General features: G+C 37.8%; 1 protein-coding gene across 1 annotated transcript; it reads right to left on the reverse strand.

The window, feature by feature from the left end:
- Window positions 1–8,091: 8,091 nt before the first annotated feature.
- On the reverse strand, window positions 8,092–13,376 carry LOC122043265 (putative leucine-rich repeat receptor-like serine/threonine-protein kinase At2g19230). The gene is made up of 12 exons (XM_042603809.1): window positions 12,870–13,376; window positions 12,360–12,413; window positions 12,142–12,280; window positions 11,966–12,037; window positions 11,681–11,752; window positions 11,524–11,604; window positions 11,097–11,263; window positions 10,744–10,991; window positions 10,318–10,444; window positions 9,734–9,802; window positions 9,450–9,639; window positions 8,092–8,780 (listed from the first exon to the last, which is right to left on the reverse strand). Exons 1-12 carry the CDS (start codon window positions 13,228–13,230, stop codon window positions 8,570–8,572), a joined length of 1,791 nt encoding a protein of 596 aa, XP_042459743.1. The 5' UTR covers window positions 13,231–13,376; the 3' UTR covers window positions 8,092–8,569.
- Between the last annotated feature and the right edge of the window lie 4,295 nt (window positions 13,377–17,671).

The raw sequence follows: 17,671 nt of genomic DNA on the forward strand, positions 1-17,671 counted from the left end.
AGGAGGAGAGGAATACAACAGAAGATCAAGAGGACTTTAGTTGCAAAGAAAGGTATAACTAATTATTTGTTTCCACTGCATAATTAGTTTGTGTTCTTTGTATGGATCCTGAAATACCAACATAAGAGGCTATCGATTTTGTGCTTTGATTTTGTGTTTCGATTTTATGTTTCTATTGTGGTCTCTATAGTTAAACCTAAGATTACTGTAAGAAGTTTAAATATTCAATTTCTTTGAAAGACTTTCTCTAGGAAGTGGTGGATGATCACATACCCAAGAAGGTCGAGTGCTTCGCCATGTTTAACCTGGAAGTCAATCTTTGAAATAGATATTTAATCAACTTCTATAATATGGTTTAACTTCTGAAAAACACATGGGTTGAACTTGGAATAAAAATGTTAAGTTCTGTTTCCAATCCAAATTTAACTTCTGAAGAACAACTTGGATTAAAAATATTAAGTTTCGTTTGCAATTTAAGTTTAACTTCTGTAGAGCACATGAGCTGCTAGGAAAAGTTCTGTTCTTGTACAAATTTTTGAACAAGGGAAATAGAACGGAATTCTAAGTAGCACCCAACAAGGGTCCCATGATATCCATGCCACATTGGTCAAACGAGTAAGACATAGTAGACGCCTTCATCTCCTCGATCGGCCGATGCGAGAAAGTGTGATACTTCTGACAAGACAAGCATGTGGCGACCGTCCGAGCGGCGTCCTCCTGGAGGGTCAGTCAGAAGTATCCGGCCAAGAGGATCTTCCTTGCTAATGAGCAGCTGCCCAGATATCCTCTACACGATCCTTTATGTACCTCTTAGAGTATGTAGTCAGCATCCTCTGACCCGACGCACTTGAGCAGAGGTCAGGAGAAAGCCTTCTTGTAGAGCTAGTCCCCGATCAGGGTGAATCGACTAGCCCTTTTCCTTAGCAGCCGGGCTTCCTCCCAATCGGATCGTGTAGCTCCCGATCGCAAAAATTCTATCAGCACAGTCCTCCAGTCGCTCGGGAAGGTGAGTCCCTCCATCCGATTGATGTACGCCACCAAAGATACCTGCTCGGTCGGCTGTACTAATACGATCGACGAGAGTGAGCTTGCTAGTTTGGCCAATTCGTCCACCGCTTGATTCTCCACTCGGGGAATCTTCTGTATGGTTACCTCCTGGAAGTTGGCCTTCAACTTTTCGAAGGCTTCTGCGTAGAGCTTGAAACACATGTTGCTTATCTCGAATGTCTCGGTCAGCTGCTGAGCGACCAACTGTGAATCTGAGTGTATGATGACTCGGATAGCTCCGACGTGCCGAGCGGCCTATAGGCCAGCTATGAGCACCTCATACTCAGCTTCATTATTGGTCGCCCGGTAGTCTAGCTGAATGGACAACTGCATCCGCTCTTCTTGTGGGGAGATCAGCAGTATTCCAATCCCACTCCCTTGCCGAGTGGTTAACCCATCTACATATACCTTCTAGACAGCCTCTGGTTCAAGATTCTGTACCTCCATGATGAAATCCGCCAAGGACTGTGCTTTGATGGCCCTTCGGGGCTGATACTGGATATCGAACTCGCTGAGCTCTGTCGTCCATTTAATCAACCGGTCGAACACCTCTGGGTTAAGAATGACTCTTCCCAAATGGCTACTGGTCATCACAATGATGGTGTGTGCGAGGAAGTATGGACGGAGCCTCCGAGCGGCGAGCACCAGCGCATAGGACAATTTCTCAAGACCGGTGTAGCGAGACTCAATATCCTTTAAAATATGACTCAGAAAGTACATGGGATGCTCATCACCATTCTACCTAACTAATGCCGAACCGGCCGCATGCTCGGTTGAGGACAAATAAATACGAAGTGATTTGCTGGTAACAGGCTTAGCGAGTACGGGCAACGAGTTGAGGTACTCTTTAAGATCTCCGAATTCCTGGTCGCACGCCTCATCCCACTGAAACTTGGTGGATCGGCACAGTATCTTGAAAAATGGCAGACTACGGTCGGACGACTTAGAGATGAACCGCAATAGGGCAGTTATCCGCTCGGTGAGACGCTGAGTTTCCTTCAGATTTCTGGGCAGCGACATGTCTTGCAGTGCCTTCACTTTGCTCGGGTTCGCTTCAATGCCCCACTCAGTAACTATGTAGCCCAGGAAACGTTCACTCCTCATGCCGAACAGACACTTGTTCGGATTTAACTTGATTCCATATGTCCTCAACATCTAGCACGTCTCCTTGATATCAGCGCAGAGATCAGCTGCTCGGAGGGATTTGATCAGAATATCATCGACATATACCTCCATGTTGCGGTCGATCTGCCGCCGGAAGACTTTGTTCATCAATCTCTGATAGGTAGCGCCGACGTTTTTTAGTTTGAAGGGTATGATGTTGTAGCAGTAAGTTCCATCAGCCGTGATGAAGCTGACCTTCTCCTGGTCTTCCCGGGCGAGCTACACTTGATGATATCCTTGGTAAGTGTCCAGCATGCATATCAACTCACAGCCGACAGTTGAATCTACCATTTGATCGATTCGGGACAGAGGATAAAAGTCCTTCGAGCACGCCTTATTGAGGTCTCTGAAGTCGATGCAGACTCTCCACTTATTCCCGGGCTTGGAGACCAGCACCACATTTGCAAGCCAACTTGAGAATTGAACCTCCCGGATGTGGCCAGCTCCAGGAGCTTTTCTATCTCTGCTAGGATGATTAAATTCTGTTTGGCACTGAAGTCCCTCTTCCTCTTCTTCACTGCCCGAGCGTCTGGTCGGACATGGAGTTTGTGTTACGCGACCTTAGGAGAGATCCCAAGGAGCTCATGTGTCGACCACGTGAAGACATCGTGGCTCCATCGGAGACATTCAATCAGCTCGGCTTTTTGCTCGACCTTCAGATCGGCAGCTATGAAGGTAGTAGCTTCCGCTTGGCTCGGGTGGATCTGCACCTCTTTCTTCTCTTTGTAAATTAAAGTAGGAGGTTTTTCAATTATGGTGCTAACCTCTAGTCGGGGAGTCTTCCGGGCGGACTTAGCCTCTGTCTTGATCATCTCGACGTAGCATGATCGAGCGGCCAACTGATCACCCTTTACTTCTCCTACCTGATCTTCTACCGGGAACTTGATTTTCTGGCAGAAGGTTGAGACGACGGCTCTGAATTCATTGAGGGTTGGTCGGCCTAAAATGATGTTATAGGCTGAGGCGACGTCTACCACGATGAAATTCGTGGCCCTCATCCTTCGGAACTCCTCTCCGAGTGATATGGCCAGCTTGATTTGGTCGATCGGCTGGATTTCATTGCGGGTGAACTCGTACAACGGGGTTGTCATCAGTAGCAGCTCGCCCCGATCGATTTGGAGTTGATCAAACGCCTTCTTGAAGATGATATTGACCGAGCTGCCTGTGTTAACGAATACACAGTGAATGGTATAGTTTGCAATTACCGCTCGGATAATGAGGCCTTCGTCATGTAGCACTTCGACTCCTTCGAGATTTCTGGGGCTGAAGCTGATCTCGGGCCCGCTCGCATTCTCCCTGCTGCAGCCAATGGCATGGATCTCCAACCGCCAAGCGTAAGATTTTCGGGCTCAGTTAGAGTCTCCGTTGGTCGGTCCGTTGGCGATAATGTTGATCTCGCCTCGCACCACGTTGCTCCTGTTGTCCTCCTCTCGAGCGGACGGTCTGCTTCACTCATGTGTGGCTCAGTCAGGCTCGGTGCTTCGTCGATGGGGCTACTGTGATCTCCTTACTTCCTCTCGTCGTTCGGCGCCGTGGTGCCCGTGTCGCCGGTCAGGAGAGGGAGACCGGCGGCGATAACTTCTAGGCGCCGGTTGGACGACCAAATTGAATCCGCGACAATCGTACGTGTTGTGAGTTGCCGACTGGTGGAAGGAACAGAACATAGGGGTCCATACACTTCCTTTTGGTTTTGGACGCTCGGCGGCCACGTACTGAACTGCATGAGGCCTTGCTTCCTGGTGTAGCCACGCCCCTTCGGCTCGGGGTCCTCATGGTGGCTGATGGCAGATTGGCAGCCTCGGTTCGATCGACGCCGATGGTTCGGACAGCGTTTCTTTCCTCCTTGCCGCATAGGCCTCTTCCACGTTTATGTATTCGTTGGCCTTTTTCAGCATGTGGTCGTAGTCCTGAGGTGGCTTTCAGATGAGAGACCAGAAGAAATCTCCGTCCACGAGCCCTTGGGTGAACGCGTTCATCATGGTCTCGGACGAGATCGATGGGATGTCCATGGCCACCTGATTGAAACGTTGGATGTATGCTTAGAGGGACTCTTTGGGACCTTGCTTTATGGAGAACAGGCTGACGAAATGATGCAGGAAGGACATTCAAAAGTCCTTGAAGCTTTGGATGGATCCGTCTGGCAGCCTTCTGAACCATCATTGTGCCGAGCCAGAGAGTGTGGTGAGGAAGACTCGACACTTGACTCCCTCTGTGTACTGATGATAAATAGCAGCGTTATCGAACTTACCAAGATGGTCGTCCGGGTCGGTCGACCCGTTATATTCTCCGATTGCCAAGGGAGCGTAGTGCCTTGGCAGCAGATCTTGTATGATTGCCTCGGAGAATTGGCGGTTGATCCGCTCGGGCGACGAATCAGCTCAGGGCACCTTGCCTTTCCTTGCGTCCTGTACAGGTGCTTCATCTGAGGAAGAGTCCCTTCCTTGATTGGCTTGAGCAAACTCGGAGGGTGTTTGAAACAAAGCCCGATGGAATGGGATAGGTGCAGATGGAGCCTCCCCTTGAGTGTCGGTGGCCGCTTATTCTACCCCCAGATAGACAATTGCTCTGGTCGATCTTCATGGGCCGCTCGACCTCCCGAGGCCGATGTTGCTTGTTGAGCCAGTCGATCGGCTAGCGCTCTTTACTGCTGCTGCTCGACTAATTTTGACGCTCGTGCTTGTACAAGTGCGTCGATCTCCTCTTGAGTGAGCGCCGCCGTGTGAAATCGTCCAGCTTCTTCCATCCTCTTGGTTCGGATGCAGGTGCGTTCCCACAGACGGCACCAAATTTTATCTTATCCGAGAGTCGAGGTGACGGACGCTGGGGATGTGGCGCTTCTGTTGACCATGCGTGGACCTCCGATGAGACTATCTTGCAAGCACAAAAGCGTCGTGCCAGACTAGGGAGTGGTTTCCCGGCGATGGCCTTCCGACGCTCAAGTCAGATATCCAACGAAAGCAGCAAACAAGCAAAGCAAAGAAATGAAAGTGGCATAGTTACGTTGCCACTTTCGTTTCTTTGCTTTGCTTGTTTGATGTTTTCGCCGGAGATCTGACTTGAGCGTCGGACGACCATCATTGGGGAACCATTCCCTGGCCCGGCACTGACGCTTTTGTGCTTATAGGATAGTCTCATCGGAGGTCCACGCACGATCAATAGGAGCGCCATATCCTCAGTATTCGTCGCCTTGACTCTCGGACAGAATCAATTATTGTTTATTTTTTATTAAGCATAAAAAAAACTTTAAAATCAAATTTGTTGTGTGCACATGTGTAAGTTAGCGTCATCTATTCAAGTTTGGCGCACATATTATTGATGGAACCACGTTTTTTTAGACTTATCTTTTGAAAGATTTTTAATATATACATAAAAAAATAAAAATAAAAAAGAGAGAGCAGACAGTTGTTATATGCAAATAAAAGAGAGATTAATAAAATTAAATTTTAATCATACTAGACTATCCACATCAGATGTCGTCTACAACCGCTTACATAAAGGTCACATCTCGTCAGCATATAGTGTAATTAATTTTTTTTTTTAATAAAAATCTCAATCATTCTAGACACTCCTATCTCAGGAGCACTGTTTGAGCTCACATTGCTTATTTTTGAATATAGATTCTGACTGTTCCCACTATTATAATGAGAGTTTTTTAGTTCGAAGCTCTCTTTCAGTTGCTTCGCAACTTCTGTCATGTTTGACCGTTGTTGGGACCTTTGTGTCATGCATTTCCAGACACAATTTATATCATACTCCCCTTCGAGTCTAGGATCTACAACATGTTCAATGTTTCATTTGTCAAGCCTTTGGAGCACCCATTGAAGTAGGTGTACATTTTATGTACTTGGAACTATTGGAGGCAGCCCAATAATTAATTCCAAAAGAACCATTCTGAAGTTATACACGTCACTTTTCTAGCTGAGCTGGAAGGTATTGCAATACCTGACACGTAATACGATAAATTTTCAATCATAAATTTTTCACAAAAATAAATAAGTTTAATGATACTTCAGTTGAAGCTGATTGCCTAATTCTTAATCATTATATATAGAGAGAGAGTCACTAGTTAAAAATATTAGTTGGGGAAACATGGCTAATGGCTGGATATGGCTTGGAATTTTCACAATGTGCATATGCTTACTTGTTATTAGACAAAATGGAACATGCAAGATATATGATTTAAAAGTGATGATCCAAATACCACACGCTACTGCCCTATAATCCTTAATACTCATGATTCCTCTTTATTTAACTTGATGTATTTTTATTAATCTATTTCTTCAAATTTATTTGCCTACCTATTTCTAGAACTATTAATGTTTTGGGGGTTGCGTTGCATTCCGGGATAGAAAAAACATATATATTATGAAACAAGCCTTCTATTCCTTCTATTAATGTATGCAATCGCCATGGCGAAGGTGAGAAGGATCGACCAGCAAAATCTGGAATCTAGAATAATTTTCGTTTCACGTCCCATTGTTTCTATTGTTACAAACGAGTCCCGATCTTTTAAATTCAGTAACTTTTACAAAGGGAAGACTCATGATTAGGGGTGATCGTGGATCGAATTAGTTCGATTATTGGGATAAAAAATTATCCGGCCCTATTAGATCGGATAATGTAATATTATGATCCTACATCCGACCCTATATTCGGCGGTTATTATGTATTAAATATCCGACGGATTGTCAGTTATTTGGATATCCGACCCTATATCCAATGAAATATAATATATAAATATAAAATAATAAAAAATAAAATATTTTAAAATGATAATAGACATTACTCATTACACGTTGTAGTAACTAATCGTCAATAGCTGCTACAACGTGTAACAACTTATCGGCAGTAGCTACTACAACGTGTAGCAGCTTATCCGCAGTAGTTACTATAACGTGTAACAACTTATCGACAGTAATTGCTACAAGTAGGGGTGATCACGGATCGGGTTAGTTTAGTTATTGGGAGAAAAAAACTATCCGACCCTACTAGATCGGATAATGTAATATCATGACCCTACATCCGGCCCTATATCCGGCGAATTTTGTTTTTTCGGTTTGGTTCAGATCGGTATAAGCGGATTAGTCGGTTTGACGAATTGACTGCTCACCTCTACTCATGATGATATGAGTCTGTAAGTCAGTAAATAAAAATAAAAAAAAATATTGAATCATATAAAATACCTTCATATTTTTTTTGTTTATTATTTCTAGACAACTTCCTTATTTGCAAGATTTGGTTTATTTAAATATCCTTATTATGCAAATTTTGTAAAAGTAAAATTTCCATAAAATATCTTATCGCTCTTTTCGAAACACATTTTACTTTAGTCATTACCAGTATTTTTTTTTTTTTTGGAAACATTTGTTGTAGTGTTTCGAAGATTTCTAAATCACTCTAATTTAGCTACATTTCCATAAAACTAAAAACAAAAAATACTTTTCTTTGCTGCATTTAAACTCAGATAAATATTCAAGCAAATTTGTACGGCTCAGCAGGTTGCATGTTGCTGAAAAACAAAAGTAAACCTTCCTGATTGAGATGTGAAACAAAACAGGCTAGTTGACGACAAAGCTGAAGTTCACCCTCTTGTTAAATCCTGCTGGAGTTGATACTTGTGAAACACTTAAAACCGGATCAGACTGAAAATATTTTTTTTTTCTGATCAGTTCGGCTATAGCAACCAGGACGCGGAGGTTGCCTAGTTCAAACCCAAGATTTATGTTTGAAAACACTGGCTTCCACAAGTCTCAATATCATAATTTGAATGATCTTAGATATAAAATATGCTAAAAGAAAGTATTGGTGAGTATCTGCTACACTGAACATTGTTTGCCAAGGATTGGGGAACTTGCATCATACCACAAGGAACAAGAAAATAGGAAATTTTTTGTGTAACAAAGAGATGACATCGAGACAATACAGGACGCTTGTTCCAAGACGAAATAGAAGGACATACAATAGTTTTTGCCATAGAGAATAAAAGTGTCATCTACACTCCACCAAATACTATTTTTCTTCACACAAATAATAACATGTAAACAGCTACACAATAATGAATTTGAAGCAAATGATATTTCTGAACCTTAACATCCATAATGACAGTTTTAAGAGGAAAGAGTTGAGTATACCCTTGTGTTTATCTTGCTGTTGGTCTGGAAATCTCAGACATTTTAGAGACTCCGATCTCAGGAACACTATTCAGGCTCACATCACTTACTTCTGAGATTGTGTTCCCAGTGTTATAATGAGAGTTCTCTAATTCTAAGCTCTCTTTTAACTGTATCAAAACTTCTGTCATAGTTGGTCGTTGTTGGGACCTTTGTGCCGTGCATTTCAGCGCGATATCAGCGCACTTCTAAACACAGTTTATGTCATACTCCCGTTCCAGCTTGGGATCTACAACATCCTCAATGTTTCCTCTAGAAAACCTTTGGAGTACCCACTGAGCTAGGAGTACATTTTCTGTACCTGGAACTATTGGAGGTAGCCCAGTGATCAATTCCAAAAGAACCACTCCATAGCTGTACACATCACTTTTCTCACTGAGTTGAAAGGTATTGTAATACCTAACAAGCGATACAGTAGATTTTCAATCATAAATTTTCACAAAATAAACATAATACGAAAGCTGAACGACACTTTAGTTGAAGTTGATTGCTTCAATATTAGTCATTATACGGAGAGATAATCACCAGTTCAGAAGATTAGTTGTGGAGACATGGTTGGATAAGTCCATGGACTTTCACAATATGCATATGCTTGTTGTTATTGGATAAAAGGGATCTATAGTCTAAAACATGCAAGATATATGATTTAAACTTTGAGTGATGATCCAAATACCGCATGCTACTGCCCTATAAATCTTAAAACCCATGATTCCTCTTAATTTAACTTGATATAGTTTCCATTAATCTATTTCTTCAAAAAAAAAATTGCCTACTTAATGCTACAACTACTACTAATGTTTTCCGTGGTTGCATGTCATTCCTGGATAGAAAAAACATATATAGTATGAACCAAGCCTTCTTTCCTTTATTTTTTTTTTTAAATACTAAAGTAAATAGTTCAAGCACCGAGAGAGATGGATAGTTATATTAAAACATGAATCTGAAAAATGAAAAGTTCCATGATGATGAATATTCGTTTTTTTTTTTTTGGATTCCTTGGTTACAATCTTTCTACTAGGTAGAGATGGTTGCTTGAAACAACTAAATAAATTAAAAACAATAACATACTCAGGATCAAGGTATCCAGGAGTTCCCACCACTACAGTGGATATATGACTGTTCACCTCACTTAGAAAAGCTTTCGAAAGCCCAAAATCTGCTATCTTAGCTTCCAGAGTTTCACTCAAAAGGATATTTCCTGACTTCACATCTCTATGAACTAATGGTGGTTTGCATCCTTTGTGCAAATACTCTAGCCCTGCAATGCGATTTAATAGATGAAACAAGATGGTCTTAGATGAATGGTCTCAAAATCAGGCAAGGGAATATTGACACTTCGCATTATTCCAAACCTTGTGCAGCATCAATTGCAATATGAAGACGTTGTCTCCAGCTTAAAGCTCTATCATTGTTTGCCCTGCCTGCATCATGTCAAATTAACAAGCCATCAGCATTCAATAGGTTAAACAAGAAGTTAAATGGAAAGATTGAGAGAGAGCTGTGAGGGGTGCCTGGACGTAATCACTTTTTGCTACAATAAGTTAAATAAAATAAAGATTGTTTTGTATAAGTAATAGCACTGTTACTCTATTGGTCTGTAGTGCCTGGCAAAATATTGTAACATAAATAAAAGAATTTTTTTAGACATCATCATTCTCCCTTGGGTACTCTCAGTTGTGCATTCAACGTGAAAAAAACTATAATCAGTTTTATAATTAAAATATTTACTTGTACACAGCAGCAATCAAATAAGAATAGACTTGTAAGTCCCTAAAAAGATTCAGTTAACCATGTGTTTAATAGGAAAATATATCTTTAAATATTTAGATTGTAAGATGAATCTGAGTCTTGTCACCTGATTGTCATGCAATATAAAGCAAGTAGTATTATGAAAGGAACCTGCTATTAGATAATGTTATTAAATGTAGTTTCAAACCTCGCAGATGATCTTGTAGTGTTCCTTGAGACATAAACTCATAGACAAGCGCCAAATGATTTACTTCATTGCAGTAACCAACCAAAGAAACTAAATTCCGATGATGAACTCTAGTCAAGTGTTGGGCCTGAAAAAATATAATGTGTTGTTTAGGAATTAAAAACATCAAGATCGAAACTAGATCAAAGAAGCAGAAGTGAATGGGGCAGTTAATATTTTGTAGGATCTGACTAGTCATGCACAAGACATAATCGTTCAAGAATATTGCTACCACATGTCTCAATGAATAATAAAATTTTATCAGTCCATGAAAATGTTTAGTAAAATATTCAAGCTTATACATTCATTGCCCCTCCCCATATTTGGTTCCGCAGAATATCACAATTAATAATCTCAGCCATCCACATGTATATAAGATATATTTACCTCAGCAAGAAACTCTTTTGTTCCTTGTGATGATGATTGGGACAACATTTTGACCGCAATTTGAGTACCATCTTCCAAACCTCCATGGAAAACAGACCCAAATCCTCCTTTGCCTAGGATCTTTTGAAAGTTATTAGTGATGTTTTGTAATTCAATGTACGTGAATTGGCGATTCTCAAGCCGCAATGAATTATCTGCTTGCTTTGGGAAACCATTCTGTGGATCCACTGAGCTGCCTCTTGTCAAACCTTTCAAGTTTTAAATAAAAAATAAGATTGTTAAATGCATGTCAGGAAATGGATGACAGCCTATGATTACTAAACAACTGTAAGATTTTGTCATAGAAATCTCACCTTCTGTTTTCCTCACCCTCCAAACTATCGCTATCACCACAAAAAGTATTAACACTGGAACTATACAAAGAATCAAAATCACCGGTGTTGATAGTTTCTTCTTTTTTGGTGTGGGCACCACATTACACGATGTACCATTGTCACAAAGATGTGGATTCCCATCCAGTCTGGCATGAGATTATAACTTGCTTAATGGTTAAAGATATGAAGTTATGAAGAATTCTCCAACATAAAAGGAAAGAAGTAGCTTACTTCAAGGACAAATGGAACAAACTTTAATGAGAAATTATTACCCTAAGTTTAAACAGCTAAACTGCTAATATTTCTTGATTCCTTGACTAGATCTCTTTAATGATCAAGCTAGCGCTTTCATATTATGAATCCTTACATAAAAATGGAAGAACCTAAACATAAAAGTAACACAAACCTTAAGGTAAGTAACCCATTTTGTGCCATTTCAAGGAGGTTCGAAGGAACTGATCCATTTAACTGGTTGCCTGTCAAATCACTACAAGCAATGAAGACATGTGAAGTCATTTTCTACCTTTTCCATTAGTGAAAGAAGGATTAGGAACTATGCTTACAGTAGTTTGATAGAACCTAAGTTTGCTAGATCATCAGGTATTGGCCCTGTTAAATTGTTATAAGACAAGTCCCTGAAAAACATGATTAAAAAATAATTGTTAGATAATAATTCCTCCTATGACATTCCTTTGTACAAGGCTCTAAAAAGTTGCATGATTTCACAACAAATGCTTGTGTGGCCTAGCATTGATCACGACATCCAAGACTGCTAATGACTGTTTGCCATATTCAATGAATATTTAAAGGAAAAAAGAAAACAAATAGCAAGCAATGAGTAGCCTTACAAGTATTGAAGTGCACTAAGACTAGCAACATATTTGGTTATTTCCCCAGTCAACCCACTTGATGACAGATTCCTGTAGAACAATAGTGATTCGTAAGAATATTTCAGAATTTTCAAACAGTGGGTCACGGTAGTTCAAGAACAATAGTTTGAGTTAGATGAGCTTGTAGAACTCACAGAGCAATGACTCTTGGAGAATTTGAGAAGCTATAAGTACAATTTAGTCCATCCCAAACAAAAGCATTAGGCGAACATGGATCTCCCATCCAATTCCTCTGGATCCGATACCGCTCCTTGATTGCTGTCATGGCATTGACTGTAAAAAAGAGAACAATAATCAACAATGTAAGCTAGTGCCATTGCTCAAAAGAAAAATAGAAAAGAAAACTACTGACATGTGACCAGACAAAGTATCTCAGCAAAAGCATACCCCCAATTAATTAAATAATCTGCACTAAAATTCCCAACAATACCATATCAGTAGAGTCCATTGAAATAAAGATCAATCTGCTTAATATCATATGTAACTTCCAATCCCAACACTTATTTCAATCTATGCCTTTCGAACTAATGCTTTTTCTCTTTTTACTGATTATTGTTGGTCCTTTTCCAATACTAATTATCATAATTAACTTTTTTTTTCTCTGGCAAACATATCAATTTTAGGGAAATTTGAACAACTTAAAAAAAAGGTATGAGCTTTTGGTGGGCATCTAAAGCTACATTCTTCACACTCATGGGCACTGTTATGAAGGTGGGAACTTCTGTTTCCGTGCCCACTCTGCCTTAGCGCTTTCAGGAACATTCTATCGAGCAATTGCTTGGCAAGAGATTCTCCCTGTTCCACTGCAACAGAGAGAAGTGAAAAAAAAAAGGAGGGCGAAGGAACGAAAGCGGCTACATACCATCTCCAGCATCCGAGGGCACGGAGGTGTTGCTCATCATCGTGTAGAGTTCGAAGGCATTGAGGATGGGCGGGAGAGTGGAATTGCTGAGAGCCTCGAGGGAGACGTTATAGGTGGGGAACGAAGGGAAGGGCACGTTGCTGTAGACGGCGTCCGAGTAGAGGTATTCGGGGGTCATTATATGCCCCAGCCACCGGAGTCCATTCAGGTAGACGTTGAACTGCCGTGATTGATTGGTACCGGAGAGATCTAAGATCTCGGATATGTGGAGGACGGGGAAGAACTGGTTGACGTCTCCGGGGAAGGGATCCCATGGGATGACGAGGCTGGAGGAGTTGATGGGGGTGACGGCGGTCTGCATGACGACGGACGGAGCTTCGAAGGAGTCCTGGTAGAGGTTTCGGACGGTGGAGTTGGTGGAGACGTCGTTCCAGTTGGTGGAGCTCCATGGCGCCCACAACCGATCGAGCGGGTCGGCCGGATACCTAGAGAAGGAAGCGCGAAGCACATTTTACCAGTTTAGTCCAAAAATAACAAAGAAATTACTTGATTTTTTTAGAATTATAAAATTATACTCGATATATATTTATAATTTTTTATTTAAAAATACCTTTTGAATTTACCTTTCATTTGAGAAGAGTGTCATTTTAATAAATTTTAAAAGATGTGGATAAAAGATGCTCTTTTAATTTTCTACCAAATGATGTAGTAATTTCAAGAGTCGTAGATGTCTATAGGATCAAGGTCAATTTTTAGTAAGTTGATTTTTTCGAGTAATATTTTAATGTCTTCTCGGGTAGTGTGATGATTAAGAGGGAGGTGTTGTTATATAAGATTTTAAGATCGAAATTTGACATGTTCAAGTATGTCGTTTTTCATATCTTAAGTATTTATACTAATCATTAGTAGTCATTTATGATTTATCTTCTTTATATTGGTCTAACGGATTGGTGGGCATGTAAGTAGGTTATAAATTTTTTAAAGAAAAAATAGATATTATTTTATCCATATCGTAAAAAAAAAGTAATCTTTTAAAAATTATTAAAATAACAACTCATTTATAAGATTTTACCAAAAATATATCCTTTACACTCCATCTTTAAATGTTTTTTACACGATCTCTGAGTTGTTTTAATTAATTTGTATAAAGCAACTTGAAGACAATGTTTTCTACTTAAGTAGAGTAATTTTGACTAATTTAAATTAAAATTATTTCATTAGGGAGCTACTTTTGACCTAGCTTGTGGTAAAAAAGATAGTTTGTTCATATCAGTGCCATCGTCCGTCCTTAAATCAATACGGATGAAATAAATCATTGATGATTACTAACTATTAGTAGAGGTGACCAAAGCATGGAGAAAGATGTACTCATATTATATGTCAAGTTTCGATTTCAAATCCTCATATAAAATATCTTATACCTTAGCTATCCCATAAAAACAAGGTTTTTACAAGTTAATTATATATATAGCCCTCCAAAGAAAAATGACCCTTCCTCGAATTTTATAGCTTAACTAAACTAACATTTGCATAAAAGGAATAAGAAATTAATTAAAGAAAAGAAGAGGCTCAGAGATTTTACTTGGTTACAACCAGGGAGGTTGTTAATCCAAGGAAGATGAAAGCGCACTAAACTCTCCTTTAGGCGGATAAGCCTCTTTACAACAATTAAAACACTCAATTATAGAATAAGACTGAAAAGAAATGAATTACAAGTGTTATTCTGAACCATTGGCACTAGGATTGTATTTATAGCCCTAGTAGGGGCGTCTGGAAGCGTTACAGGCGCCTGGGAGGGGATAAACTTTTATCCTCGTCGCAACGGAATGTGTCACTTTGCGTTCCGGATAAAATTCTGCTTAGAGCGCCCGAAAAGGTTCTGGGCGCCTAAACCAGGTTCCGAGCGCCTGGACCAAGTCTAGCTACCCCGGACAGCTCAGGGCGCCCCAGACCGAAAAATCAGCTTTTGTTGATTTTTTGGTCCCAGTATTCCACTCCGTTTCCGCTCACCTTGGTTCGGGTCTTCCATTTCAGTTTTGTTCGCTTGGGTGATCTCGGCCATCTGGAATAGGGCTCACTCGAATCCAACTTTCGACCTTCTTGGCCATCTGAAATGATTTTTAAAAGTTTTTAAAAGAATTTTTAAAATGAGTTTTAAAAGTTCTTAAAATAATTTTTAAAAGAATTTTTAAAATGATTTTTAAATAAAATAATTTTTAAAATGATTTTTAAAAGTTTTTTAAATAATTTTTAAAATAAATTTTAAAATAATTTTTAAAAGTTTTTAAAATAACTTTTAAAATGATTTTTAAAAAGTTTTTAAAATATTTTTTTTAAAGTTTTAAAAATAATTTTTAAAATATTTTTTTAAAAGTTTTTAAAATAATTTTTAAAATGATTTTTGAAAGTTTTTAAAATAATTTTTAAAATAATTTTTAAAAGTTTTTAAAATGATTTTTTAAAAATGTTTAAAATATTTTTTAAAAGTTTTTAAAATAATTTTTAAAATGATTTTTTAAAAAGTTTTTAAAATAATTTTTTAAAAAGTTTTTAAAATAATTTTAAAAATGATTTTTAAAAGTTTTTTAAAAAGATTTTTAAAATAATTGTTTTTAAAAAAAATTAAATGATTTTTTTTAAAAAAAATTAAATGAATTTTTTAAAAGATTTTTTTAAATGAATTTTTAAAATATTTTTTTTTAAAAATGAATTTTTAAAGATTTTTAAAATGAATTTTTAAAAGATTTTTTAAAATGAATTTTTAAAGATTTTTAAAAAAAATTAAGCAAATTTTTAAAAGATTTTTAAATATTTTTTTTTAAGTAATTTTTATAAGGTTTTTTTAAAAATAATTAAAACTTAATTTAATTTAATTTAGTTTTATATAATTTTAATTTTAATTTTAGTTTAATTTAACTTTAATTTAATTTAATTTAATTTAATTTTAATTCCTTAGTTATCTCACCCTTTCTAAATTTTCAATCAGGGAATCCTATAATTTTGTGATACAAATTAGGTTCAATTTGAGGGTTTGGTTTAATTCTGTGTTAGATTCAGGTTTAGTTTTGGGCTTAACAAATAGGCATTCTTTGGATAAACTTCTAGGATATGATGAGTCACTTGGACATCATTAGAGTAACCATGCCTTCAAAGTTTTTTAAATAGTCATATCCACTGAACTTAATGCAAAACCTTGGTTTAACTAGTTAGGAACCGTAAGGGGTAGTTTCGGCTAGTTCCACTTAGGCAAATGCACCAGGTCGAAGGCACATCTTCCTAGACATGCATAGACTAAGCTTCCCTAACGTACTATCATCCAAAACTTTACCAGTACCGTAAGTCAAGTTAAACTTTTGTCCCTTTTTATTCTAGTCCTGATTACCCTGCCGGGTAGGTTGGTTTTGGTTACCCTGCCGGGTAAGTTGGTTTTGATTACCCTGCCGGGTAAATTATTTTTGGAGGTGCCAGCTATTCTGGAGCCTCCCCCTAAATTGTTGATTTTTCTTTTTAAGATTTCATGTATAATTTAATTTTAGTTAAGATTTAATGTTCAATTTGTAATTTAGATTTAAGTTTTTTTAATTTTAAATTAATTAAATTGGTCAAATTATCCTTCTTTAAGAGAGTGTATTTAATATTTGAATTTTCTTTTAATTTTATTAAGTTAATTGAATTATCTTTCTATAATAGCTTATTTTTAAAGTTTAAGTTTTTATTAATTTTTAAATTTGAATTAATTAAATTGTTTAAATTATATTTCTTTAAAGGTTTATCTTTTTAGCGTTTTATTAATTGTTAATTTTGAATTTTCTAGATTATCTTTGTTTAATATGTTATCTTTAACATTTAATTTTAAGTTTGTTAAATTTCATTTTGATTTTATCAAAGTGTTTGTTCTAAATTTATTAGATTAGTTTTATCTTTAAAATTTAATTTTTTGTTAATTAAATTATCTTGGTTTTAGATAGTATTTTCTAGACTGATTTTATCTTGATTATTAAATACTTTATTAAGGTATTTATTGAGTTTATCCATTTTCTTATTTTTAACTTTTAAATTCAAATTTATTTTATTGTTTGACTTATTTATGTTTAGATTTTCTGAATTAACTAAATTATTTGAATTGATTTGGTCATTGTTCTATTTGACCAAGTCAAGGTTGATGCTAAATTGATCAGAGTCTTGATTGACTTGATCAGACTCTAGATTATTTTGTGATTTTGAATTTAAATCATATAGATCTAGATTATCATGCACCATACTTTGGATAATTTCATACTTATCTGAATCATCATGCTGATTATTTAAACTACTATTTGCAGGGGCATCTTGGTAAATATTACTAACCTTGAGTGCAACCCCTAATTCAGTAGGCTTCTCCGTTGGATTTGACTCGAGTCCGGATTCAACTTTAACTTGATCTTCTAGTTCCATCGGTGTCTCGTGAAGCTTGATCAACTGGGTCCACAGCTCATATGCATTCTTGTATTTTTCTAGTCTGCATAAAATATTGTTAGGTAAAACATTACAAATAATTTTATTTATATTTTTGTTCAGTTTCGAGTCCTGAGAAGGTTTCCTCAATATTAGCACATTATCGAAATCTAAGCTTCCTAAGAAACATTCCATTCTTCGCCTCCAGTAGTTGAAATCTTCTTGATCGTATGGTAGTGGTTCAAGGGGGTTCCATCCTTCTTGAAGAGACATTGTTCTTGCACACAAAGAAATGCACAAAAAGATCCCAAGACATGGTCTTGGATTAGCAGTGCTGAAAAAAAATAGTATTTCACTAATTTCAAAAA

The sequence above is a fragment of the Zingiber officinale genome, chromosome 2A, assembly GCF_018446385.1.
Source record: "Zingiber officinale cultivar Zhangliang chromosome 2A, Zo_v1.1, whole genome shotgun sequence".
NCBI classification, from domain to species: Eukaryota; Viridiplantae; Streptophyta; class Magnoliopsida; order Zingiberales; family Zingiberaceae; genus Zingiber; species Zingiber officinale.